At 41.0% G+C, this 26394-nt stretch overlaps 1 protein-coding gene across 1 annotated transcript in view; it reads right to left on the reverse strand.

Annotated features, from left to right (window-relative positions):
- COL4A2 (collagen type IV alpha 2 chain) overlaps positions 1-26394 on the reverse strand; it is a 732177-nt gene that overhangs the window by 185481 nt on the left and 520302 nt on the right. The window contains exons 27-31 of the mRNA XM_078657554.1: positions 15978-16043; positions 9845-9952; positions 8963-9184; positions 5757-5918; positions 2755-2925 (exon numbers count right to left, since the gene is read on the reverse strand). Of these exons, the coding sequence (XP_078513680.1) occupies positions 2755-2925; positions 5757-5918; positions 8963-9184; positions 9845-9952; positions 15978-16043 (729 nt within the window). The remainder of the gene's footprint in view (positions 1-2754; positions 2926-5756; positions 5919-8962; positions 9185-9844; positions 9953-15977; positions 16044-26394) is intronic.

Here is a 26394-nt window from a genome sequence, read left to right on the forward strand (position 1 = left end):
GAGGCCCACATTTGAACCAACTTTGATTTACACTCATCTAATATTATTTGTAGTTTTATTCAGATTTTTCTCACAGAATCAACCAATGTAGTTCTCCTTCAACCCCCCTGAGAGCAACAACATAGATAGGGTAGGCACAAAGGATAAGGCAATGCATTAAGGTCAGGCTCCTGTGGGAGGATGCATGTCTTCTTCTCGTTTTAGTGTGCTGTGATTTCACCTGTTGGGATGACATTTGTAGGTATGATATTCATCTTGTAATTTTGGCCCTCCTGTACAAAACTATTTTGTCGTCGGACATTTTTGTTTTAACGCCGTTACCAAATTTCAATTTGAGAATACATACCGAATCTGTATTTGGAAGGGGCATGTTAAATGTGTCTCTTCCAGATTCCGATTCCATATAGTAAGTATTAATGTTCTGCAACTGACATCCAGTTGCAAAACATTACTATTTGCTCGAAGGAGGTGGTAAAGCATTTGCAAACGGGAAGGGGTTCCCGAGGAAACCCTTGCACTTTCTGAATGGTGACAAAAAGGTTTTTGGGAGCAGTCCCTGGGGCCACTGCATGTTCCTAAAAAAGGTGTGTTTAGTGTGTCATATTTTTTTTTTAATGCACCCGGGGAAAAGTGGCTGTATTAAAAAAAAAAAACGATTGACTTATTTAACACCTTGGCTGCTATGGATTTTCCCCTCCTGTGCTGTTACTCCAGATTTACCATTGTTCATGACGAGCTCAGCACGTCATGGGCACACGACCAGTGTACTGCATGACGTGTTAAAAGCAATCACAGACATGGTGGTCTGCTAACCCCAGCTGGTCACCATGCTTGTAAACAGAGCCCATTGTAGGCGTTTACGACCTACATCATGCATATTAATGAGTGTGGTAACAGTGAAACCCACCACAATTCAGTGTTTTGTAAACTGACCTATTAGTACAAGGTCGGTTAGCAAACTACCAATGGATTAGGTAGAAGTCAGTGCACAAATTGTGACCACTTCTACTGAATGAATTTTAGTATATTACATTTAAGGAATTGAAAATTGCAATTCATTCTTTGTCACAATGTACAATTTCTAAAATGGAATGCTTGACATGAGTTTCCCCAGTTCTTAACTGCTTTAATACAGTGGGCAAAGCGTTCGGCTCATTACCTCAGTAGTCGGTAAATGTGAACCTTTTGTCCACCACATTACTAAAGAAAATCCTTCTGGTGTGAACATTTTTGTGATCAATGATAAGAGGGGAAACATAATTAAGTACAATGCTCTTTAAAACAGAACAGAGAATGAGATAGTCCACCTTAACCAACCCAATCTCTAACACTAGCTTTAGGAATAGCGGGAAAGGAAATCATCTAAAAGTGCAGTGTGCTGACATCACACTGATTGAAAGTGAAAGCAGTCAGCACAATTATTGCTGACTGGTTTCCCTTTGATCAGTGCTTGGGTGTTTCAGATCCCGAGCACTGATTTAAGCCGGAGGGGTTCCACTGGAAAAGGGAACAATGTCCCCTTTTGAGAGGTACCTCCTCCTAGTGCATCCCTGCTTGGGGATCATACCAGGACCGCGATCCACATACAGAAATGCATCCAATAGACACCAGGAAGGGAAGGGAACGACACCATCAGGCAAGGAGCATTTATTCCCCATTCAAGCAAATCCCAATTTCTGCCCTCCCCTCTAGGAGGGAAGAAAGCTAACAAGACACAAGGGACTATATATACAAAAAAAGAAGTGGAGGTTGGAGGGGGGTTAACAACCATTGAAAAATGGTCAAAAGAAAAAAGTGGTCGGGCGACCCACTCAGGCATTGGGTCTGCCCCTACCCCGTAATAGCCCCAACATTCTTTCTGCACCTCCTGCGTGGCAGATTGGGGGTGTTTAACCCACTCTATTAGAGTAGAAGGTCTTCTATTGTTTTCTGTTAGGGATAAAATAAAAAATAAAAAAATATTAAGCCCGCCCACCATTGGATAAAACCATTAGGCTGTGCGGGTTATTAGTTTTTAAACAAAAAGCTGCTTCTTTGGGAGTTTGATTTTTAAAAATATTTTTTTTTTTAAAGTTTGGTGCATGGCTGTCAAAACCTTTGGTGGCCATCTAGCAAACTTGATAGTGGTTCCAGAGATGACCGCTGGACTGGCCTTCATCTCTAAATAAATAGACTACCTTTTGTCAGGGTGGCGGACGTTAAGTCTTCCATCACCTGAACGGATGGTAGTCAATTCTCCAGAGCCTGATTTAAGCCCTTAGTTCAAAGCACCTTCCCATTAGCATTTAGAAAGACCACAACACACATTTAGAAGTATGTTATATCAAACAGAGGCATCAACAGTCTCACAATGTGTAAACTTTCTAGACCTGGGTTTATTGAAGACTGAGACCCTTATTATTAGTGGCCTGGTAATCCTCCCTGTAACGGAACCCCAGAAGTTACCATTTCTGGGGTAATGTTAACTTGAGGGGTGGAATGGGAGTTGCTGATAGATTGCAAACTTAAGATTTCAATAAGAAATGAGGAATTACCAGAGAAATAGGTCATTATGATTCCCTTGCTATTCCCTCATTTTCTCCCAGTGTTGTTTGCTGATTTCATTGGCTTCAATTGAATTAGGATGCCACATATAATGAGTACCTGAGAATTTGGAATGGCTATTACATTCTAAGTGGGAACAGGGAGATGTTTATTAGTAGTTTTCAAAATTGCAATATTTGCCATTATCATATAAATTGAAAAATACCTTACCTTTAAGGCCGGGAAGGCCATGCATTCCTTCCAGGCCTGGCAAGCCGGGCTCTCCGGGTCTGCCTCTTCTTCCAATAAAACCCTGTTCCCCTGAGTCTCCTGAGAATCCTTTTAAACCCCGAGGACCAGGGGGTCCTTGATTGCCCTGATCACCGCTTTGCCCCTTTGGACCTGAAATAAATATTACAAAAAATGTAAACATAGCACACCTGTTCAACAAAAATGTTTAGTAATCACCACTATGTATTTGGAGAAAATCTTTCTGTAGCCCCCATGGGCGTCAATGCATAGGATAGTTTGCCGGTCTCAAAACCAGCCTGCATTGCCATGCCATGCCATGCTTTGTACGATATCATAGCAATGGCAGGCAATACAATTAACTGGTTAAGTGAGAGAAAGCATGCAGTATGTGGGTAGGAGGTGATAGATGTTTGATCCAGATTCATTTGGATTCAGCAGTGAAAGCATGCAAGTCACCCAATCAAAGCGGGGTAAAGACGAAATGCTCCAGGGGCAGGACACACACAGGAATAGGGAGGAAAGCCATCTGGTAAATAGCAGGGAACAGAGATAGACCAGAAAGCCATCCAATCAAGATCAAGAGGCTGACCCAAAGCCCGCTCTATGCAGCAATGTATACAGTGCTGTCTGTTGCAAGACTGCAAAAGGCATGATCTTGGTACTCTGGGATTTTTTTAATGAGTGCTCGGGATAATAGAGCCCTTGTCCTGTCTGGGAGCACCATGGTTCAAATGGTAGAGTAGAAATGGGAAAAGGTGCCCAGCCAGGCCTTCCAAAACAATGTCCACTGGCAATTTAATTACCAAAAGGTTATTCCTGATTCTATTGGAGAAAATGTCAATGCCTCCAATCTCTAATTTTGGCAATGGTTGCAAGACAAGAGGTGGTTGCTTGGCAGTATGAGTATTTTTCGAAAATGTCCCATTGTACCCTCCTGTAAATGAGAACATTTATTGTATAAATGTTGTGGTATGAACAGATTGCAAACTTAACTTTTGTTGAGAATATTGTTTTTAAAACTAATCTGCCAATACAATATTAAATAATTCCTGAGATCCGTGTAGGCAAAGGGTTACTGACTGAAGAGAACACTGCACATTTCTTTATTTACAATTAGGGCTCCTGGCTTTATGGTATTTATTTTTGGGACATTTCCGTCTGTATTTATCCATATTTCATTTTTGTCAACTTTATCTTTTTTTATCGATTTTTATTATGGGTTTTGTGAAAAAAGTAAAGCTGAAACTGGTATATTTCCACATTTATTTAACCAATAAATATGCAGTCATGCTTGAATGCCTGCCAGGTTTCAGTGATATGAACACCCGCAGAAGATAAATCAATGCACTTATCTGAAAATACGCACATTTCAGTATCCAACTTGTGCATATCTACTGCTGTTTAAGCCTCTTTACTGAAATCCCTTACTTTTTTACCACCTTACCTATCATTCCGCACAGTTATTGACTTGGCAGTCATGTCAAAGTGTATTTAGAATCACTCAAAAGGCACCCAATTTCCGTTTTCATCCGATTTTAAAAATTAGTACAGACAAGGTAATAAAAGGTTTTCTGTCTGTATTTATCTGTAAAAATCAGTAAAAACGGAAAACAGGGAGCCTTATTTACAATCAAAGACCTAGTGCGGTGATTCTTAACTTGTGGTTTGAGGACGCCAGTCCACAAGGCCTACTCGGGGGTCTGCGACTGTTTTACAAAATTAAATAATATTAAATTGAATGCATTAAAAAGAATAAAGTATACAAATATAAATGAGCACAATTGAAAAATTGCAAACCTATTTGATAGCGAATTAAACAAAATATTTCACTATTTGAGCATTTTTTCGGTGTATACTTGATTTTATATAATTTGTTTTGTTTTGATGTTCAAATCACAGAAATCTCTTAAGCCCAGGGTCCTGTCTTCCAATAATGTCTCCCTGGGGGTCCCCGAACTCAAGTAATGATTCAGTGGGGGTTTACCCAAGTCAAAATGTTAAGATCCGCTCTCCTAGAGGGACTGACCCACCATTAGACAATTGTAGTCCTTAGAAGTAGAGATTAAGACAGATCACTGAGCACTACAACCAAACAAGATACTTGACTGAGTCAGGCACTGCAAACATTCTGAGAAGTATTGTAAAGGGTTCTTGCTCAGGTGTGAGCCACAAATTAAACAAAATGGTAAGATAGCCAAAAGGTTTACACCACCATTCCACATACCATAAGCCACATTGCTAAGCCTCCATTTTAGAGTACAGGAATTAGTTGTAATTCAGAAGTCCAAAAAAAGCATTAAGCTTCATGCTGATTGATGCCATCAGAAGACTGCATGGTTAAACACAAATATGAAAGCGCCATCTAATGAATGAAGGAAGCGATCCACACCAATAAAGCCATTTTTCACAAAAAAATTATTCCATGCAAAAGCCAAAATGTGTCTACGTTTCTCCATTGCACTGAGTTACAATTGCATGACCAGTTGAAAATGCTTGTGGTTTGTGAACTGTATTGAAGTATTATACCTTGTTTTTGTTTCTTGTCTATAGAAAGTAAGAAATGTATATGAATTTGATGTTGTCTGAAAATAAAATATGTTTTTAGACCACTGACAAAACCATCCATTTTATATGCATTTCTCAAATATCTCTACCATTTTGAACTGGCCCAAAAATGATTGAAACATTTTTGAATTTATATGAATATGGGATGTGCAGAAATTGATGTTGTCTTAACTCAGGAGCAACATTCACAAATTATAAAAAGTAGTGTCATCCTGTGGGTCTGTGCCAGGTACTGTAATAGGCAGCAGACTCTATTAACGAATTTAATTCATTTTTACCTTTCAGAAAAAGTACAGCTAATGGACATTGTATACAATAACATTGATCCAATTGCTTGTGAGACACATGTTTTTTTAAAACGAGTTTAACATTTCTTAATGTTTTTTTTTATGGTTGAAACATAAAGATTTTCTCACCCACAAACCCCGGCAGGCCAATTACACCTCCTGGGCCTGGCTTCCCGCTGAGTCCTGGAAATCCATATATTCCCGCTGGCCCCGGTACACCTATCGGACCCGAGTCCCCCACGGGCCCTTCTTCGCCTTTATTCCCTCGCCATCCTGGAATGCCGTCGTATCCTACACAGAACAAAAAGTAGCCACATTTTTAGACAATTACTGCAAATCCACCCAACTTGTTGTGTGGGCGCGCCCTATCATTTCAATGCCTGCCCTCCCTGAGGAGAAAGGAGGCTGTGGAAAACAAAACAAAGGGCAGTGGGGGGGGGGGGGGGGGGGGACATGGTATCACACATAATTCACACGTGCTGTTTGCGAAAAGAAGAAACTTATAAATACATGTTTAAAAAAACACAAAAACAGACATTTCGTGGCTCATGCAGACTGAAGGGCACATTGGGCCCGATTGCCTATTATAGTAAAAACATGGATAAATCCGAGATTTACTCCTATTCTGCATTTCATGGAAGTGAGAAAATACTTAGGAATGTGTATGGAAATGTATACAAATAATAGATTTAAATGCATCTTTTAACTGTCCTACACTCATTCACTCACAAAGTGGGCAGTTCTCGAGAGTAGGTAGGTATTGAAGACTTGTACATTTCCACATGTACCGTTTTTTCCCCATTTGAAAATAATTTACGAGGGAGAGAAATGGAACCCATTATTCTTCAGAAAATATGGGGAATTTCTATATTTTTAACACCCACTTTTCACATTTTGGGCGTGATTACAAGTGATATTTTTCGCACTTGCCAAATAACTATACCTTGGGGTTTGCCATTTATCAGGTGCGATGAATAGCACCTATTACGAGTTGTTGGGGAATAACATTTGGACTTCACTCTTTAATGCATAAAAATTCGCTTGGTATGGTTAATAAATTTCCAGCGGCAGCTCCTGCGCTAAAGTGGAGGAGTGTTGCCCTACTGCTTTTTGAGCAGTACATAAAGGAAAAATAAAATTATAAAAACACAATGTTATTATCATTTTATTTCTCCGTACTGGCTGTGTTTTTTAATTAGAGGTTGCACATGACGGTTTGGCAGGCCGTCTTGGGCATGTACAGCCTGGGTGGAGAACATGCACAGGCTCCCAGTCCCTGTTTGTGCACCGAACCAGGGCGCTCGGACCAATCATGATGCTGATGTCATGCTGGTGACAGCAGCGTCGTGATTGGCTTCCGTGTGACAGAAGAGGACGGAGGAGAGAAACTGCAGCAGGTAAGTGGATTTTAATTTTATTTGTACCCGCCCCTCCCCCCAGTTTCATTAATTTTCAGCTGCCACTGCACATTTCCCCTTTTACATATCATCAGGCTTGACCCGCCGAAATGCAACGAAGCCTGAGGTATTTAACGCATCTGATAATTATCGGATCTGTTAATACATTTTACCTAGTAATTCCGACCCATGCGTGCGAAAGCCATCTGGTAAAAGCGGGGGACATCAACAAAGTTTTCCCTTGGAGGGTTTTCACTTATTTCCAATAGCAATCAAGTAGTAGTGTAATCCAATACTTACTAATATATACTTAACTTTATGATAATCTGGTAGCCTATATTTTAGCCATCATATTGTGTCTGGTCGATATTTAAATGTCAGTCAGGATCCTGGTAGCAAACCCCACTCCTCACCTGATGGATGTTGGCTTGCTAGGTCACAAACTTGATCCACTGCACTGGCAGCACCAACGTTTGTTAAATTTTTTTTATTATCTCTTTGTACATATCGAAAATGCAGGAATTAGAAATGGACAAATAGGAGATGCAGGAATTAGAACTGAGCAAATAGGAGATGCAGGATTTAGAAATGGACACATAGGAGATGCAGGAATTAGAAATGGGCAAATAGGAGCTGCAGGAATTAGACATTGACAAATAGGAGGTGCGGGAATTAGAAACGGGCAAATAGGAGATGAGGGAATTAGAAATGGGCAAATAGGAGATGCAGGAACTAGAAATGGGCACATAGGAGGTGCGGGAATTAGAAATGGGCAAATAAGAGATGAGGGAATTAGAAATGGGCAAATAGGAGATGCAGGAATTAGAAATGGGCACATAGGAGGTGCGGGAATTAGAAATTGACAAATAGGAGGTGCGGTCATTAGAAATGGGCAAATAGGAGATACAGGAATTAGAAATGGGCAAATAGGAGATGTAGGAATTAGAAATGGGCAAATAGGTGATGTAGGAATTAGTATTGGGCAATAAGGAGATGTAGAAATTAGAAATGGGCAAATAAGAGGTGCTCTCGATAAGCTACCAAATGTACTCCTAAGAGAGCAGGCAATACACCCGTCCCTTTGAAAATGTATTTGTTCAGATTGATACTGTATACTACTTCCTAGAGATGAAAAAATGAAAGGTTTTAGAAAGTGAAACTTTGATAATGTATTTACACTGATTTAATTTAGGGGTTCTTGGGGTAGCAGTTAATGCCTGACTTGCACTTTGGTATCTCTGGCAGTGCCCATGCAAAACCCGGTCTCTCTGCTTATAAAGGCAGAGGCACAAACAGCAAGCAATCTGGAATCAAAAGCCCCTGTTTGCTTACTATAGCTTCACCTTCCACTGGCCCATCTACAGTTGATAAAAATGTGTTGAAGGTGTGTTATGAGTAAACTCCTAGATGTCATACGTGGTCTAATTGCATGTGATGTCACTTCTACCATCCCTGGCCTTTTGATACTGTTTATAAAACTTAGAAAAAAGACGACGAGAAATTTAAGGGGCAATTGCTGGAAGATAGTTCAAATCCTGCTGCCGGTGGTCAGCTTTTAGGACTATTATGTAGAGCATCCAATAGAGAGTAATTAATGTGCGGCATTTAGATTTCTGCACTTTCCCTCCTCAACCACATCACCCTTATCAAGCCAGCTGTCTCCTGGGGGAGGAACACTTGGCTTGAATAATGGAGAAATACAAATTGAGCTGAAATTGCTTAATTTCTTATTCATCTTCTATGATGGGCATATCTCTTTAGAGTTTAGTGATCTGATATACAATATTTTCTTTTGTACTCTTGTAAGATAATTTGACAGTTTTTACTTTGCGCAAATCCAGAATATGGCCTGCTGGACTGTAATGAACTTGAGGGGAAATTTCAAAACTTTATGCATGGTACTTTAACACTAGAAGAATATAAAAAATAAAGGCTTACCTCTGACGCCTTTTACTCCAGGTTGTCCTAGTTCACCTTTTAGACCCTGTGGTCCACGTGGTCCTGGATCTCCTGGAAATCCTGCTGAAGCTCCTAGAACATCACCTGTGGCCCCTTTTTTCCCTCTCGATCCCGGAACGCCTACGCGTCCTTCTTCACCTTGTGGGCCCTCCTGCCCAGGAAAACCGGGCAAGCCTTTGTCTCCCCGAGGTCCAACGAATCCTATTGTGAAACGTTAACAGGTAATCCATCTTCTAGACTAGACAAACTTGAGTATCAGCACCATTTATAGGAATCAAAGTCTGTATATCCAATGTGGTACCAACAATATATTTGGTAGGAAAAACAGTGAAGTGGGTGCATTCTAACGTGTACTTAAAATTAGGAAACCGGAAGTGAAGAAAAGGGTGTTGCAGTGACTATTCTGAAGATTGAACAAAATGGAAATTAAAAATGTAGGTGAAAGGAAGTGAAAATAGCTTGTATTTGAAAGGAGCATTAGGCTGAAATGGGTAAATTCCAGTGTTCCATCTGAATCCCAATTATATCAACAAAAATATAACTGATGATAAAATCAAGAGCAATTCAAAGAACTGTTTTGGCAGTGTAAGAGTACTTCATTGGCCCTTTTTCAGCACGTCAGTTCCTTAGAAGAAGAGGAACCTAGAAGAGGAAAAGCAACTTCACTAGAAAAGTAAATCTAAAATTGCAGTTATTAAGGAATGTTTAGGACACATTTCTAGAAATGGTTAATTAACCCTCCATGACCAACCAGAAAAGTGTGCGTCTAAAACTTAAATGAATGAGATGTGTTCAGGACGAATGTCGGACAAGGAATTTGTTTTGGAGGTACCATAAGATTAACTTTGATTGATACGCTACCTTCTGGTCCTGGCACGCCGGAGGTTCCTGCTTCACCTTTGGATCCTTTATACCCTTGAAATCCATCAGGGCCCGGTTCACCAAAGAACCCGGGTATCCCTCTCATACCTGAATAATGACAAGAATCAAGCTGTTAAACCATGCAGGAGGAAATAACAAATAAGCAACAGAGGGCGGTATACATCCTAAAACTAGATTCCTCTTTGCATTTGTAGAGAGGTCCAGTTAGTCACTTATTACTTTATGGGATGTTGATTTGAATGTAGTGCATGATTTGCAAAACAAAGTAGGGGGATTTCTTAGTAGCCCGCTTCCAGTGATGCTGAAGGGTAGGGTTGTAAAATAACAAGGATGCCCAGTCTTGATTCCTCTTCTTCCATTTTTCTGCCACCACTCTTGGTTTAGTGTCTCTTTTTCTCACCCTTACAAGTTATTTTTCTCCTTCTTTCTTCTTTTGTTTTCATAGCATTCTCTTCCTGCTTCCTTTCGCCTCCATTTTCTGCTTTTCTTACAGTTGGTCAAATTCTAATGATGGAAAATAGGTCCTGTTCCCCCAAAAATATCAGTGCTGTCCACCAGCAACCCCCAGCATAAATAAAGCACTGCTTAGGTGTTATTATTACATTATATTTAGCTTTTTTTAGTTACCTGTGCTCTGTTGCTCCTCAGCTAGGTTCACGCCCTATAAATACCCATATATATATATATATCTACATTCATACCTTTGTCCCCGGTCACTGGGTTTCCTACAGTGCTCATAGACAGATTCTAGCTGAAATCAAATTTACCCTTGAATATGTACTATTGCTCAAGGGTGCAGATTTAAAATGTTCCCTAATTTACAAAACTTAGCAGTAGTAACTGCTTTCCAGGCATACTTCTAAGTAAGTCATGTGATTTTTTTGAAGGCTGCCATTTGCACAAGGCACTGTTGTACATAGTAGCGTTCTATACAGGCTGGAGAGGGGTGGGTAACAGCTTGGAAATACTCACAGACATGAGTTTGTGGGAATTCAAATTTACATTTGAAACCACCCCTTACTACTCATACTCTCATCATTTTTCGTGGGGATTACTACTGCATAATTCTGGTGTCAGTCATTAATGTAGATTTTCCCTGCAGTAAATGGCTTTGTGTATCAGGAGGCCATAGGTTTTGAGATGGAGCATGATTGCATTTGTTTGCAGCATATCTGAGATGCTCAAGTGTAAATGGAGTTCACAAAGATATGTTCAAGTGCATCTTGGAGATGGCCCAGAATTCTCCAGATCTACCACAGTGTTGGCAGCACCAGTGACACACTGTTGATCATAGTGCAGAACACACTTCTGCTGCTTGAGAATTGCACAAACCAAGTGCAAAAACAATAACACAAGGCGCTGAAAAAAATAAATAAAACTTGGAAAATCACAACTAGTGCAAATGACTTGTCAACTGAGTCAATTCTAATATGATTCAGAATTGGGTTTTTCAACCTTGTGGATGCCAAACTTGTAGGTGAGAGGATTATAGAACTAAGTATGACCCACAACAAAAGTTGATGTTCAAAGATGGGAACAATACCAGGTGAACATACTTGAACAATGGAAATCTAATTTTATTTTACAAGTGCATACAGAAGACACCAAAAAGAAGATGGCCTGCTAGTGGAGTTTTTTAGAAGAGCATCTCTGCTATTAAGCAAAGTACTAACAGAAGCCTCGGGTGGGAGGAAAGGGGCATATTCATGGTGTTTAAATTGAGTGGATGGCTGAAGTCCTATCAGCATATAGTTCTTTGGCTCCGTCACCTGTTCTGTAAACGTGTAGTATTGGCTGTGCCTTAAGTGATAGTGGTTTGTCTACCTTGTCTGGTTGTGTGACCTCAGTCAAAGTCGGCTACACAAAGAATGGAGGGTTTTCTCCTGAATGGTAATGGTGGTGGTACACAGACATAATATCGACTCCAAAATATCGTTTGGACATAATATCGACTCCAAAATATCGTTTGGAGAAAATATCGACAGGACAGAATATCGACAGCCAAAATATCGTTTTTAAGGTAAGTGAAGTAATATCGTTTTTAAGGTAAGTGAAGTAATATCGTTTTTATTTTTAGGGTTCAGGGTCAGTTTTGGGTTTTTGGGTAAAGGGGTATTTTTAGGGTTCAGGGTCAGTTTTGGGTTTTTGGGTAAAGGGGTATTTTTAGGGTTCAGGGTCAGTTTTGGGTTTTTGGGTAAAGGGGTATTTTTAGGGTTCAGGGTCAGTTTTCAGTTTTTGGGTAAAGGGGTATTTTTAGGGTTCAGGGTCAGTTTTCAGTTTTTGGGTAAAGGGGTAGTTTTAGGGTTCAGGGTCAGTTTTCAGTTTTTGGGTAAAGGGGTATTTTTAGGGTTCAGGGTCAGTTTTCAGTTTTTGGGTAAAGGGGTATTTTTAGGGTTCAGGGTCAGTTTTCAGTTTTTGGGTATTATTTTATTATATTTTATTACTATATAGATATGTTTAATAAATATGAAATAAAAAAATATTTATTTAACTTTCATTCATTATTTAATTATTATAAGTTAATTTAAGTAATTTTAAGTATATTTTAGTAATTAATTATTAATATTAATTTAATTTAACACTGTTTTTAGTAAATACGATATTTTTTACAACTATATTTTTGTAAACGATATTTTGTACTCGATATTTTTGTACTTACCTGTTTGTACATACAAACTCAATATTTTTGCTGTAGATATTTTTTCCTCGATATTTTGGGTAGTCGATATTTTGGTAGTCGATATTCTTTCAGTGATCCAATGGTGGTGTCTTAACAGTGCCGGGAACTCCCAGATAATCACCACTCCTACACACCACCATATTAGTAACAGCATGTGAAATTTGTGGAATATACTTTTGCGTAATTAAATGAAATTCTGCATAAATGTTATGAATTTGTGGGAAATGCAAAACTGTCATTTAGTGCTATATTTTAGCATGCTTGTTTCCGGTCCAGGGAGGACCTGGCTTGGCAGTTCGTGCTGAGCTGTTCCCTTGAGGCACAGGATCAAGACTGATTTGCATATGGCTGGGTCTAAACTGGGATCTTTGGAATGGGGGGAATGTTTGATTTGGTCTGCATTCCGTCATTTGTGTGTCTTTTGCTTAACATTTCAAAATAGTCACATGGGTTACATTTACATACAATTATTTTAAATCAAGATCCTTTATATAGTCACTGGTTATACTAAGTATCTGTCAGGCACTTTGCACTACTAGTCCTAAACCACTACAACAGTGGTTCTTAACTGGTGCTCTAGGGACCCCTGGAGGTCTGCCACACCTACACAGCCTACACAGGGGGGCTGCAACTGCGTATAACATTAAATATTAACAGATTAATAAAGTCTATACGAATAAACAAGGAAAATTTGAAATTGTAAAGACAAAAGGAATTTGAAATTGGGGCTACAATTAGGTTGGTATACTCAGATTGATTTGTGGGAGCAATGCAAGTGCATCAAACAGAATATAGTATGGATAATAGGTGGCCTCAATAGAACTTATAAAAGCTCCAGCCTTCCCAATCAAATGTTTTTGTTTATGAATTAAATACAATATTTCAGCATTTATATATTTGTCTCATGAATGCTTGTTTCTATATTTTTGTGTTTGCTTTTGTGGTTAAAATCACTGAAATTGCTTTTCTAATGACTTAATGAGAGTCCCTGGATTCCAATACTGATTCAGCGGGGGCCCATAAAAGTCAAAATATTCAGAACAAATGCACTGTAACATTGCAAAGCAAGACTACATACTGTAGCTCTTAATAGCACTCAATATTCATCATATTTCAGTCACTCACCACTAGGGGGCATTGTTAGTAATGGGGGGTCTCTAGTTGGCAGGTTGTACCCTGTCCAAGTAGGGACCCTTCTTACTAGTCGGGATAAGAGGGTTATACTTCTAAAATAATCCCTATTCACCCCCTTGGTAGCTTGGCACGAGCGGTCGGGCTTATCTCAGAGGCAGTGTGGGGGGGCCCGATTCACAGAACTAACTTAAGACAAAATGCTAAACGTACTACCATTTTCGTATTCACAGAAGGCACTTACTCATTTTGGTACTCACAGAAGGCACTTACTCATTTCGGTATTCACAGAAGTTAGGAATCCTAACTTTAGGACTCGTAAATGCCTTCTGTGAATGCCGAAAGTCTTAAAGTTAGGATTTTTCTCAGTTTAGGAGTAGTAAAGTTAGCGGCGTCTATGTCAGCTTGGTGCGTCGTCGTTGGTGAGACCAGGGCTACGGTGTAAAGCAGGAGTTGGTCCATGTTATCCATGAGCAGTGTCCACAGGTCACAGTGCAGACAGCGGCGCTGGTGATGGCATCGTGGCATCATCGGGTTACCAGGGCAGCGGTGTGAAGCGAAGCTGTGCGGAGTGCAATGCCCACAGGTCATGGTGCAAGCAGTGGCTCTGTGGCAACGTCGAAACTGCGTTGTTGGTGAGACCAGGGTTGCGGTTCGAAGTGTGGAGGTGTCATCTGTGGTGCCTTCATGTCATGAAGCCGGCAGAGGTGTCATTGATGGCGCTGGGTTGCTTTTTCTTCTGTTGCAGCACAAAAAACACAGTTCCCAGTGCTGGCAGCAGATGAACTTGAAGTCTTTGTTGTTCCTGAGACTTCTTGAACAGGGGGCAAGCTCTACTTCAAGCCCTTGGAGAAACTCAGGGAATACAGATGTCACAAGTCCAGTCCTTTCACTGCCAAAGACAGAATAAGCCACTGCAGGCCAACACAGCAAAGCACACAGCAAATTGGTAATCTCTCCTCACAGCTTCTCCAGCTCTTCTTCTTGGCAGGTTTCTTGATGCACAAGAGTTCTAAAGTCCTGGGGTCAGGGCCCAAATATTTATACCACATTTTCCTTTGAAGTTGGTACAAACAAAAATCCACTGGCATACAAAAAACAGTTCAGCCTGGCTCAGGCCAGGGTCACCAGAGGAGGTGGAGACAGCTTTGTGAGAGGCAGACACAGTCCATTCAGGAGCAAGCGACAACTCCTCCCACTACTCTAAATGCAGCCATGTATATTCAGCCTGGCTATGAGTCACCCAGGAAAAGCGGAACACACCTCAACCACCCTTGTGTCTGTCTAGTGTGAATGCACATCCCCAGCCCTGTCAGTGTAAAGCTGAGACATCTTATACACAAAAGAGGCATGGCCACATGGATGATTAGGCAAGGAAATACCCACTTTCTAAAAGGGGTATTTCCAAACAAACAAATACAGATCATCTTTACTAAAAGATGTATTTTGAAATCCTGAGTTCTGGCATCCTAAACTACACTTTTCTATCAGCTCCCCTTGGCCAGCTACATTTGTAAAAGTGTTACAAAGCAGTCCCCTTGTTGACCTATGGGAGAGATAACCTTACAACAGTGAAAACGGAATGCACAGTATTTCACTATCAGGGCATGTACAACACACCTGTACATGTCCCACCTTTCACATACACTGCACCCTGCCCTCAGGGGTACCGTAGGCCTACCTGAGGGGTGTCTTACAGGTAAGAAAAGGGAAGGTTAGAGCCTAGCAAGTGGGTGCACTTGCCTGGTCGACTTGACAGTAAAACTGCACACAGACACTGCAGTGGCAGGTCTTAGAACCCTTTGAAAAGCTGCTTGTGTGGGTGGCACAATCAGTGCTGCAGGCCCATTAGCGGCATTTTATTTACAGGCCCTGGGCACACACAATGCACTGTACTAGGGACTTAGTAGAAAATCAAATAAGTCAATCATGGAAAACCAATCATAACACACTTTATAGTAGGAGTGCTTGCACTTTAACCCTGAACAGCAGTGAGAAAGTGTGCAGAGACACTAAACCAGCAAATGCAAGGTCAAAAACAGTAGGCCAAAAATCAGAAGTCTGAGGGTAAACTCGCTGGAAAATTCAAGTCTAACAGACATTGGTCCCCGAAAGCTTCTCTCAGATTTGATGTTTGAGCTTAGTTTTTGTAAAGACTTTGGTTAACTCTGTCATTATGTTTTTTTTGTATTATTTCTCTGCCTTTCTGTTTTTTGGTTTGTATTTGATGTTTGGTCACCTAGAAGTTATGCAATCTGGCATTTGTCTTGTGCATGATAAATCAAAAAACAAAATGATTACCTTTGCTTCCTGGAAATCCTTTCCTTCCAGCAGGTCCACGGGGAGCTTCGAACCGGCAGGCAGACCCTACATAATGAGTTAAATGAATTTAAATATGTGAATGGTCCAATGCAAGCAAGCAACAACAAAGAATTTTCATCATGACAAAATATGTAAATTATGGACAGTGGCGACTGGTGATCTTTGAAAGTGGTGGGGAGTAATGCCAAAAGATCTATTGTTGACTGCTGATATTTTGGCTTTACCATTGCCTGTGCTCTTTAAAAATTGTTTTTGTAAAAGATGATAAAAAAGAATTAAAATATAGCGTCCTTTGCAGTTGCACATGTGAACAGAAGTGTATATATATTTTAAAAAATTAAAATAAAGTTTTAATGAAATTGTAGTGGCCACCTATTCGTGCACATGCAGTCACATAGGTGGCTAGTTTTAAACAGCGTTTGTGATAACATTTTACAGAAACAATTTTTAAAAGAGAGGAAAAGAAAAATTTACATTTCGCAGAAGACACTGTGCTATGGAGAAAGAGATCAGTCAGGGAGGTCACTGCATTACAGACACCTGACACAATGTCGCAGGACCTGTTATTAACATTGTACTTGTCAACCCTGCCCCTTGTCCTGGAAAGACATAGGAGTCATGCGATGTCACTCCCTGTGATGTAATTCTGGTCAAAGGGTATGTGACAGCTTGTTTGCTACCCTATCTTTTTGGTTAACCGACATCAATGGGAGGCAGGGCTGCAGCACAAAGTCCATGACACGGAGCCACCACTGATGTGGATTACTTGGTTGACTGGCAGATTTCCCATTTGCTTTGCAGAGACAGCAATGCACAGCACCTAATAACAAGCTATGGGGTAAATTTGTATCCCTATGTATTCAAGAGTTTACAGAGGGACTGAAATTCAGAGTACTGCAGTAATTACCACATCTCTCCCAATTTTCTGCTACCAAACCTTTACTGATTAATCCTGTTGAAATTCACCAAAGGAAAACTTGTTGATGTAGAAAAGACTAATTACATATGTAATTACTCTCTTCCCAAACGAAAATTCTGAATAATAGCTACTTAACGCAGCTAGTAAATATCTCACCCTTGGGTATTGGTATTTACTAGGCACAGTATAAAATCAGGGCTTTCTTGTTTTATCTGCTTGCATGTTTCCAGACTTCTTTGCTAGTGATAGCTCAGTTCTGGAATTAGGGATCATTACTTGGTTTGTGGAGTTTGAGATAAAGAATAGCAGCCATATTGGACTGGGTCATGCTCAATTTCCTGTCAGGTGCTCAAGAATTGACAATAGCTTTGGCCTTACTATGCAGGGCCGGTTCCAGGATTTGCGAGGCCCTGGGCTAAAAGGGAATGTGCGAGGCCCCTCTAATGTAGATAAGTGGCCCCTTGCAAGGAGACCATTCAAAGACAATGTGGGGGGCCTATTGTCCAGCATTTTGTCGCCCCCCACAGTTTTAACTTTGAGCCCACAAGCATTTCTCACACCTTCAGTCTGATAGGTGTGAGAATTGCTTGTGGGCTAAGAGTTAAAACTATGGGGGCGCCAAAATGATGGACAATGGGCCTCCTACAGTGTCTGTGAATGGGTCTCCTTTCAATTGAAGGGAGCGTCTCCCTCCCTTATGCATCCAGATACCATCCCTGAGAGGCCAGGGGAGGGGGGCCCCTCCATTTCAAATAAAGGTGACACCTTTCTTTGAAATGGATCGCCAGGGAACCGTCAGGACACATCACCAGTGCATGGCCCCATGCTGGTGGGCTGAGTGCGAGGCCCTAGGCAGCTGCCCAGGCTGCCCAGGCAGGATATTAATGGTGGCTTCCGGCGCTGCCAGGAGTAGGGCGTTGCTGTAATCCAGACTGGATTATAGCAACGCCCTACTCCTGGCAGCGCCGGAAGCCACCATTAATATCCTGCAGCGGGTGCAGAACGCTGCAGCCCGGATGCTTGTGGGGCTCCAAGAAGAGCGTCTGCCAAACCGTTGCTGAGAGCTCTCCACTGGCTTCCAGTTCGTGAGCGAATCGCCTTCAAATCATCTTGCATTGCCCATAAAACACTCCAAGGTAAAGGTGAGGAGCCTTATTCGTCCTTATAGACCCTCTCGGGCCCTTCGGTCGGATTTGGATAATCTTGCCATAGTTCCTAGAGTGAGGAAGGTCCGCACAGGAGGCCGCCGCTTTTCTGTAAATGCGGCAAAAAACTGGAACGTTCTCCCTAGGCATATCTGGACTGAACCATGCTATCTTAAGTTCCGAAAGTCGCTTAAAACTTTTCTTTTCCCTAAAACCCCCTAAGTACCGGTTCCTTTTGAGTTTTCTGTTATCAGTTAGGTAGCGCTGGGACGCTCTAGGGTAGCCATGCGCTTTACAAATCAAATTTCATTTCATTTCTAGGCCTAGCGCCGGCCCTGTTACTATGCTTATTCATGCACAGACAAGCATACGCACTTGTTGTTTACATGTTTTAACACATGAATGTCAGACCTTTTGTAGTAAATTGCATTACTGGATTTCTTGACTAAAGCAAGTCTAGAAGCACACAATTCGGTACTAAATAAATAAATAAATCCAAATAGTTTCAACAGTGCACAAACACTCCTGTAGCATGAACAGAACATATGTCATGTATCAACCATATTTTATGAAGGAATACCTCAGAACACTGGTTAGCAACTGGCTATCACTGCCAAACTAGTTCTAAGTGAAGCCAAATGTCCATTATACGACAAAAGCAGAGGATAACATAATTTATACCTTCAGCACGTTGTCTACATGTAGCCACATTGAATATTACCTAATGATAATAGAGAGAGTCAGTAAATTGAAATGGATACTATTCATGCACAGTGAGCGAACGTTTAGACATCTTGTGCTACCTGATAGTTTACTTTGATCCTATTCATATAGTGGAGAAGGAAACCAAGGGCTTTCAAAACTAAACAGGTGCCTAAGTTGTCACCTAAGTGGCTGCCACATGCTTTGCAGCTCAGCTTCTGCCAAGGGGAGGTGTGGTGAATAGTAGTAACAAGGAGAACAGCATAAGCAGAACTTAGGTTGAACCTTTGATTATCCACAATCCTTTACAAAGCACCAGGGAACCCACTATTACTGAAAATCCTTGCAAGAGTAAGGATTTTCTTTTTATTTCATGGTCTACAAAAGTATAGGACTTTGCTGTTTTTAGGAGTAGATGGTGGTTTCTGGTTGAGCACAACGTCATATTGCAGTGGCTCTCTTAGAGGAGGAGATTTGTATGAGACACCAATGTAATCCTAGATTGAATTGAAGTTAAATGGTCTGATGATCATAGCAGACATTGAGCTGTAAAGTACATGATGCCTTCGGGGGGATATATATATATATATATATATATATATATATATATTACCTACTGGCGGTCGCCAGTAGGTATATATAGTTAGGATTTTTTCTCTATGGGTTTTTTGAAAATTCTATGTCTAATAACTTTGGCGTTTGTGGACGGAATTGGCTGAAATTGTCAGGAAAATGGCACATTTTGTTTCTGAGCAGCCTTTGAAAATTTGGGGGGGGTTCGTCAAGGGGGGGCCGAGAAAAAAGGGGGGTCCCAAAACGCGTTTTTCCCATGTTAATTTCCATAGGGCGGTTGGCCTCACTTTTAGCCCGAACGGCTGAATGGATTTGCACGAAACTTGGCAAAATTGTAGGGACTGGTAGCCCGATGTGCCTTTTGTAGGTCTCAATATATGTGCTCCAGTGGATTTGGAGAAATTAACGTTTAAAAAAAGATATATATCTGTAACAGCGGACCGGTTAGCGCTCTGGTTCGCGGACTTTTCGCGCAACGGAGCTTTGTGAAGCGAAGCTGATTGGTTCTCCGGCGTCTGTCAACATTCCAAACAGTCCGTAGCGGCCGCCATCTTGTCTCTCGGTAGGATCGAGAGACAAGAGGAGGTCAAAACAAAGGGGGAAATAACTATAAGGGGGCATAGTAGATCCTCGCTGACCCCCTAGGTTTGATGTGGAGGTTTTAAAAGGGCCCCGCGGGGCAAAAAAAAATAATAAAAATAATAATTGAACGGCTGAATGGATTTGCACGAAACTTGGCAAAATATTAGGGACTGGTAGCCCGATGTGCCTTTGCTAGGTCTCAATATATGTGCTCCAGTGGATTTTGAGAAATTAACGTTCAAAAAAAGATATATATCTGTAACAGCGCTCCGCTTCGCGTAACGGAGGTTTGCGAAGCTGATTGGTCATTCTGTCACTGGGCTATAGTTGGGCTACATCTGGCTGATATTTGGGCTACATTTGTTTTTTTGTGTGTCTGGCGGCCATCTTTGGGCTACATTGGGCTACATTGGGCTTCATTGGGCTACATTCGGCTAATTAGCAAATAGCTCATCGCAAACTAGGAATGGTAAAGAATCGCTATTTATTCCTTAAAGTTCGCTATTTAGGAAATGCAAATAACTTTGATGATACATATGGCGGTTCATCTCTAACAAGATAAGAAGCATAGGGATAGATTTATGATGACTGGCGCATCACCAGGGATGTGTTAGTCATTCTGTGCCGCTGTTCCGTCACCTATGGTGTGCTGCATTTACAATGCGGCGCATCACGGGGCAAAAACAGCACAGATGCGTGATGTATCTGTGCCGTAAAGGTGGCGCATTGCTGGAGTTGTATCGCAAGTGTGATGAAGGTCCAGCAAGGGTCGGGGGTGCCCCTGTCGCAGGGTTTCTGTTCTCACACAGAACTGTGGACAGAGGATTGGAACCTCGGCGAATTAGGGTGTCCCAAAACTCACGTTAGTAATCAAAAACTATTTAGCAAGCTAGGTACAGTGTCACATTGGATATAACAAACTCTCAATGTTTAGACAATCCAGAATATGAACTTATAGTACCTCAGGATACGTGGAACTCATGAACAGTCGGTCGTTATATATTTCTTAGAAACCAGAACATGGAGTTAAGAAGAACACATGTGTATTTGAAATGTTTATTTACTAATGCCGTCTTCTCAGGCGTAGTACCTTAGATAATAAAAGTACACATATTATCAGTAGCAAAATTACCAGCATAGTTACTAGTACATAAAAAGTGAATGGTGATAGTATGTTAACATGCTGTAAATGAATAAGAGTTAGCAACACTTATAAGCAGCCGCGGGCCGTGGAGGGAGTTACGGTGAGGCAGGGAGGCGGGGAGGGGGAGAAGCAGGGTGGAGAATACAAGTACACATATTATCAGTAGCAAAATTACCAGCATAGTTACTAGTACATAAAAAGCGAATGGTGACAGTATGTTAACATGCTGTAAATGAATAAGAGTTAGCAACACTTATAAGCAGCCGCGGGCCGTGGAGGGAGTTACGGTGGGGCAGGGAGGCGGGGAGGGGGAGGGGCAAGGTAGAGAGGGCTCCACCCTGCTTCTCCCCCTCCCCGCCTCCCTGCCTCACCGTAACTCCCTCCACGGCCCGCGGCTGCTTATATCTCACCCTCCCTAATACACATATTATATTATTTGCTAAGAAGGTCTCTTTGTGTTGGTTTAGGGCGTGCCCATACTTTAGTGTCTTAGATTTGAAGGAATCACATCAGCATACACCAGCTCTCTCTTCATGTGAACCGCATCAACTGTTGTGTATGTGTGTTCGGCAAAGCAATATAAAACCCGCCTCATGCCCAGAATTGGCAGAAGTTGCACTTATGTTATGAGTATGAAGTCGTGGAGATCAGACCTCATAACAATTCTGTATCGTGTTGTTCTTGAAACTTTAGCACTCGCTGTACAGATATAGTTTAACAAGTAAAGCAGATAGTAGACCAATAACATATTATTCTCATGTAAACCACGATGAACTACTAGGTGGAAAGCTAAAGCAACAACTAAATGTCGTGTGCAGAAGTTGCAAAAAAGGAAAAATGGCGTTTAAACCGGTAATGAGCCCATGCTAACTTAACACGGTGTAAAGATATCCAGGACCTAGATGACACCTCCTCATGATCCGGAAACGAACTGAATAAGATAATAGAAGTGCCATCTCATGAGAGCAGATTGCAAGTTTATATGTGGACGGTCCGCAAGGTAAAGCATTAAAAACTAGGAAAATTCAATGCTAAAGAAAAATAAAACAGCCAAGTACTTTATCGAGTCTTAAGCCAATAGGCAAGGTAAATAATAAAAACTTGACAATTAAGTCAATGAATTGTCAATGAAATGCTAGTACTCAGCATATGAAACATGAAAAAGGTCTATGACATAACTGTGTATGCAAAATAAGCTGCAACAGCCTCCAACAGGAAGTCACCGTCTTCATCCGAAAACAGTTCAGCCATCCAATTTAAAAGCGGAAAAGAACATACGTGCTCTCCCAGCACCGGATCCTCTATCACCATCAGAGGACAGCTCGGTGGGTTTTCAAGAAAGCTGTGTTCCAAGAAAGACTGTGCTGCCGCCAGTAAATTCCAGGGACCAAGTAGTCCATGCATCAATGCCACAGCCATAATCCTTTCGCCAGGACAAATCAACTCGTGAGTAATGATAGGAGTCATCAGCTGATTAAAGTCGACGTCAGGAGAAACCGGTCCGCAGAGACACAAATCAATGGCCCAATCGAAATCACAGGTCAGGCAGTGAAATACAGGCTGGACACAGGTGAAGTAGGAGAACCGAAAAGATAATCCATATGCCGTGCTTAATATCGCCAACGGCATTGTGCCATAATATTCTAGCATGCGATTGCGGAACAGTGTCAGCAGCTGCAGGGTCGGAGGTTGCATAGGAGGGACATCCATATTTAAAAATGTAAAAAAGCACAAGAGCGTCCGCTGGTAATGCAAGTAAAAATGCAATCCACGAACCAGAGTGGAGAAAATGGAATGAAAGGGAGCAGGGATGACTCCAAAGATTTTCTCAAATGAAGTCACGAGACCACTGGTAACAACTTTAAAAAAGTGTGCCAGGGATTTTGTGGAGGATGCGTTAAAGATAGTCGGAAACATGTTGCTGAAATTGAAAGGCAAACCTGTGTACGGGTGTTCGCTATGTGAAGTACGAAAGTTTCACGGGCCGAACTCAAGGCCACCTCTCTCTGAGACAAAAGAGCTCTTATTCTTGTCATGCCGTTGAAACGTGTCCCAAGGTTGGTATTTGTGGCCAGATTGAAAACTCCCTATGTTCATGTGTGGGAGGAAATAGAACATTTCTGCAGCAAATAACCCGTTCACTTACTGTTACGATAAAAGGAATACTTTTAATTAACTCAGAACAATCTTCATTATTGAGCATCAAATAACTACCATTTTCCAACAACTTGAACGTGGGGATGATAGCAGGAACTGGCGTGCCTTGCAACACGCAAGCCATATTTGGTCGGTGTTTGTTGCATGAATCGTGTAACTGTATGTGCCTACACATTAGTGAATGATCTGGCGTCTCAGTGCATTCCTCTCCATTCAGATAAACTTCTTGATCATCTTTGAAACATCTGTATGTGTATGGAAGCGACCAGACCTCATGAACAAAAGCACTACCTAAAGGTTCATAAAGACCTATTGGTATATATTTCATACAATTTGAAAACTTATATAAAGCAAAAGGCAGCGTTATTAAACCGTGGATAAGGCATGTTGCCAAAAAACCCGCAATCCTCTGCTGATGATGTCACTGAGCATGTCATGAATGATGTAATATGTGACATCATCAGTAGTGGATTATGGGTAATAGTATCTCTAGTTTACTCCCCTATAGCTGTCTTTCTTTTAACATAAGTGTGTGTTTCCTTCCCTTATACTTACTGTTTTTGGTTCGCTTCCAGTTCGCGTACCAGCGAGCGAACTAGGAAGCGAACTAAGAGAAATAGAGGTTGGCACAGTTCCAAATATTGTACCAATTTTTTAATAACGGGGAGGTAGTTCTGAAAAGAACTTTTTTTTTTATTTTTCTGAACATTTTTTTAATGTTTTTGAATTTTTCGGAACAGTTTTATATTTTTTTGGGTTTTTCTTGGAGGGGGCAATGAAAACGATTCATTGTAAAGGGCTCAACAGGAGCAACAAAACAAAAAAAAGAAGTATTTATTATTTTGGGCGTTTCGGACAAACTTGCATATGATAGTCAATAGCTCTGTTGATCAGAGTGATGCTTCTTTCTCCGTAGGAAATGAATCCATCGCAAAATACGCAGGTGTGTTTTACTTCACCAAATCTCATTTGTATATTTGGCACCATCTCCCTGCCCTCTGGTCCCGTTACTTCCGGTACAACAGATCTTCTGGCCATAATAGGGAGATTATCTAGGTCGTTCCGAAACTGTGCAGCACTGTAGTTGTTAGGATGCCACCTAGTCATATGGCGATGCATTGTGTAGTTTCCGAAACTGTATTTTTTGTCGGTCCCTCTGGACAGTCTATCTTGACATATAAGGCAAGTAACGTATCTTGCATTTACTTTTTTCTGACCTTTGGGAATTTTAAAAAATTGCCAAATGAAGTTTTCTTTCCGGTGAGACGTCTTGGGCTGCTCAGGCAAAAACTGCCTCTCTTCGTGCTCGTCCTCCTGTTCCTCTTCTTCTTCTTCTTGTTGAATTACAACTTGAGCAGGTGGTCCACTCTTCCTTGGATGTGGTGGAGGTGGTGGGGAAGCACCAGCTGAAGCTACTAAAGAAGCCATTGCTCAGTGATCACAAAGGGTCTTTCTCTCACAATGATGAAAGTCAGAGTGAGGAAAGAAGGAGGGATTTTCATCATTTGGGAAAAACAAGAGTTCTCAACCAATCAAAAGTGTTCATTTTAGATTATATGACCTAGTCTTACATCATTAGGAAACCAAAAGTGAAATGAACCAATGAAAAGTGTTATTACCAAGTCACATGACTTGCTGTGTTTACGTTAAGCGCTTTGCAGGGCCTCCCGGTTTGCTTCCAGAAACCTGCGCTTTGGCACTCGCTTCGCGTACCAGTTCGCTAACGTAGCACGTCATATGACGTATCACGCGACAACGTGGAACGTCATGCGGACGGGAGGCGTCACGATGTTGTTTTCTAACGCGGCACTTGCGGTAAAGAAACGTTTACCGGCTCGCGGTCTATTTCGCGGCATCAAGGTCAGCTAACGGGAAGCTTCCCGATTCGCGAAGCGGGAACGAAGAAAAAAAAATATTTTAAAAAAAAATTATTCATAAACATATAAAATATATTTTTGGATTTAAAGAAGAATACATTTTACAGCTACAGATATTAGCTGTTAAAAAAACAATGAAATTCACAGAAAAAACCATAGGTTATAGACCATATATAGTTAGGAATTAGCATTTACAAAACCTTGAAAATTCACTGAAAAAACCATAGGTTATAGACCATATATAGTTAGGAATTAGCATTTAGAAAACCTTATTTTACTCACACAAAACCATTGAAATTCCATATATAGTTAGTTGCACTAACTATATATCGCGCACCCGCAATCCACTGCTGATGATGTCACATATTACATCATTCATGACATGGTCAGTGACATCACTGATGACATCACTGATGACAACATCCAGTGATTATGTGTTTCTGTAAAGTTTAAATATGTTTTACATATTGAAGAATGAGTGGATGTATAAGTGTCTGAATGAAGGTTTTAGTAGGTGCGTGATTGACTGTATGAGTGAGTGATTAAATGCGTCTTACTGAATGCACGGGTTAGTGACTAAACTGTCTTAATTTGTGCATCATTATGTCTGTTGTGATGTAAACTGCTGCATGTGTTGATCATTAGCTATACGAGAGGCTATATGTGTTATTAATTGGTTGCCCAAGTATTTCTATGGGAGATTGAGTTTGTGTGGGGGTGGCTGGAAGGTGTGTGACTCTGTGCATAGATGTGTGAGCAGTTTATTCACTAGGTGTATGAGTTCAAGAGTGCATGTGGAAACAGCTACATGGGCAGTTGACTGTGTGCATGAGTGTATTGATGAGTGAATGGATATCTCAATGCTACATGTCATAGTAAGTACATATGTCAAACACAGTACATGTGAGAGTTGGCATATATAAATAACTGTGCATGAGAGCCACTGAGTGAGTGGTTGTATCGATCATTGTGAACTTGTATCAGGGATTGTATAAGAGAGTAAATATGTGTTAGTATATGTTTCAATAAGTAAGGTGTGTATAACTGTATAGTTGAAGAAATGGAGGTGAGATTGTTTCTTTGCATGACTGACTGGGTGTGTGAGTAACTCCATGGATGAGTGGCAGTGTGTGAGTGTCTGTATACACTGAGTGTATCTAAGGTTATATTAGAGTCTGAAGAAGTTTATCGTATTAGCACAAGAATGATGCCAAATGAGACGTCATCAGTGATGTCATCAGTGATGTCATTTGAGATGTCATCAGTGATGTCATCAGTGATGTCACTGACCATGTCA

This window comes from Lissotriton helveticus, chromosome 8 (genome assembly GCF_964261635.1).
Source record: "Lissotriton helveticus chromosome 8, aLisHel1.1, whole genome shotgun sequence".
NCBI lineage: Eukaryota > Metazoa > Chordata > Amphibia > Caudata > Salamandridae > Lissotriton > Lissotriton helveticus.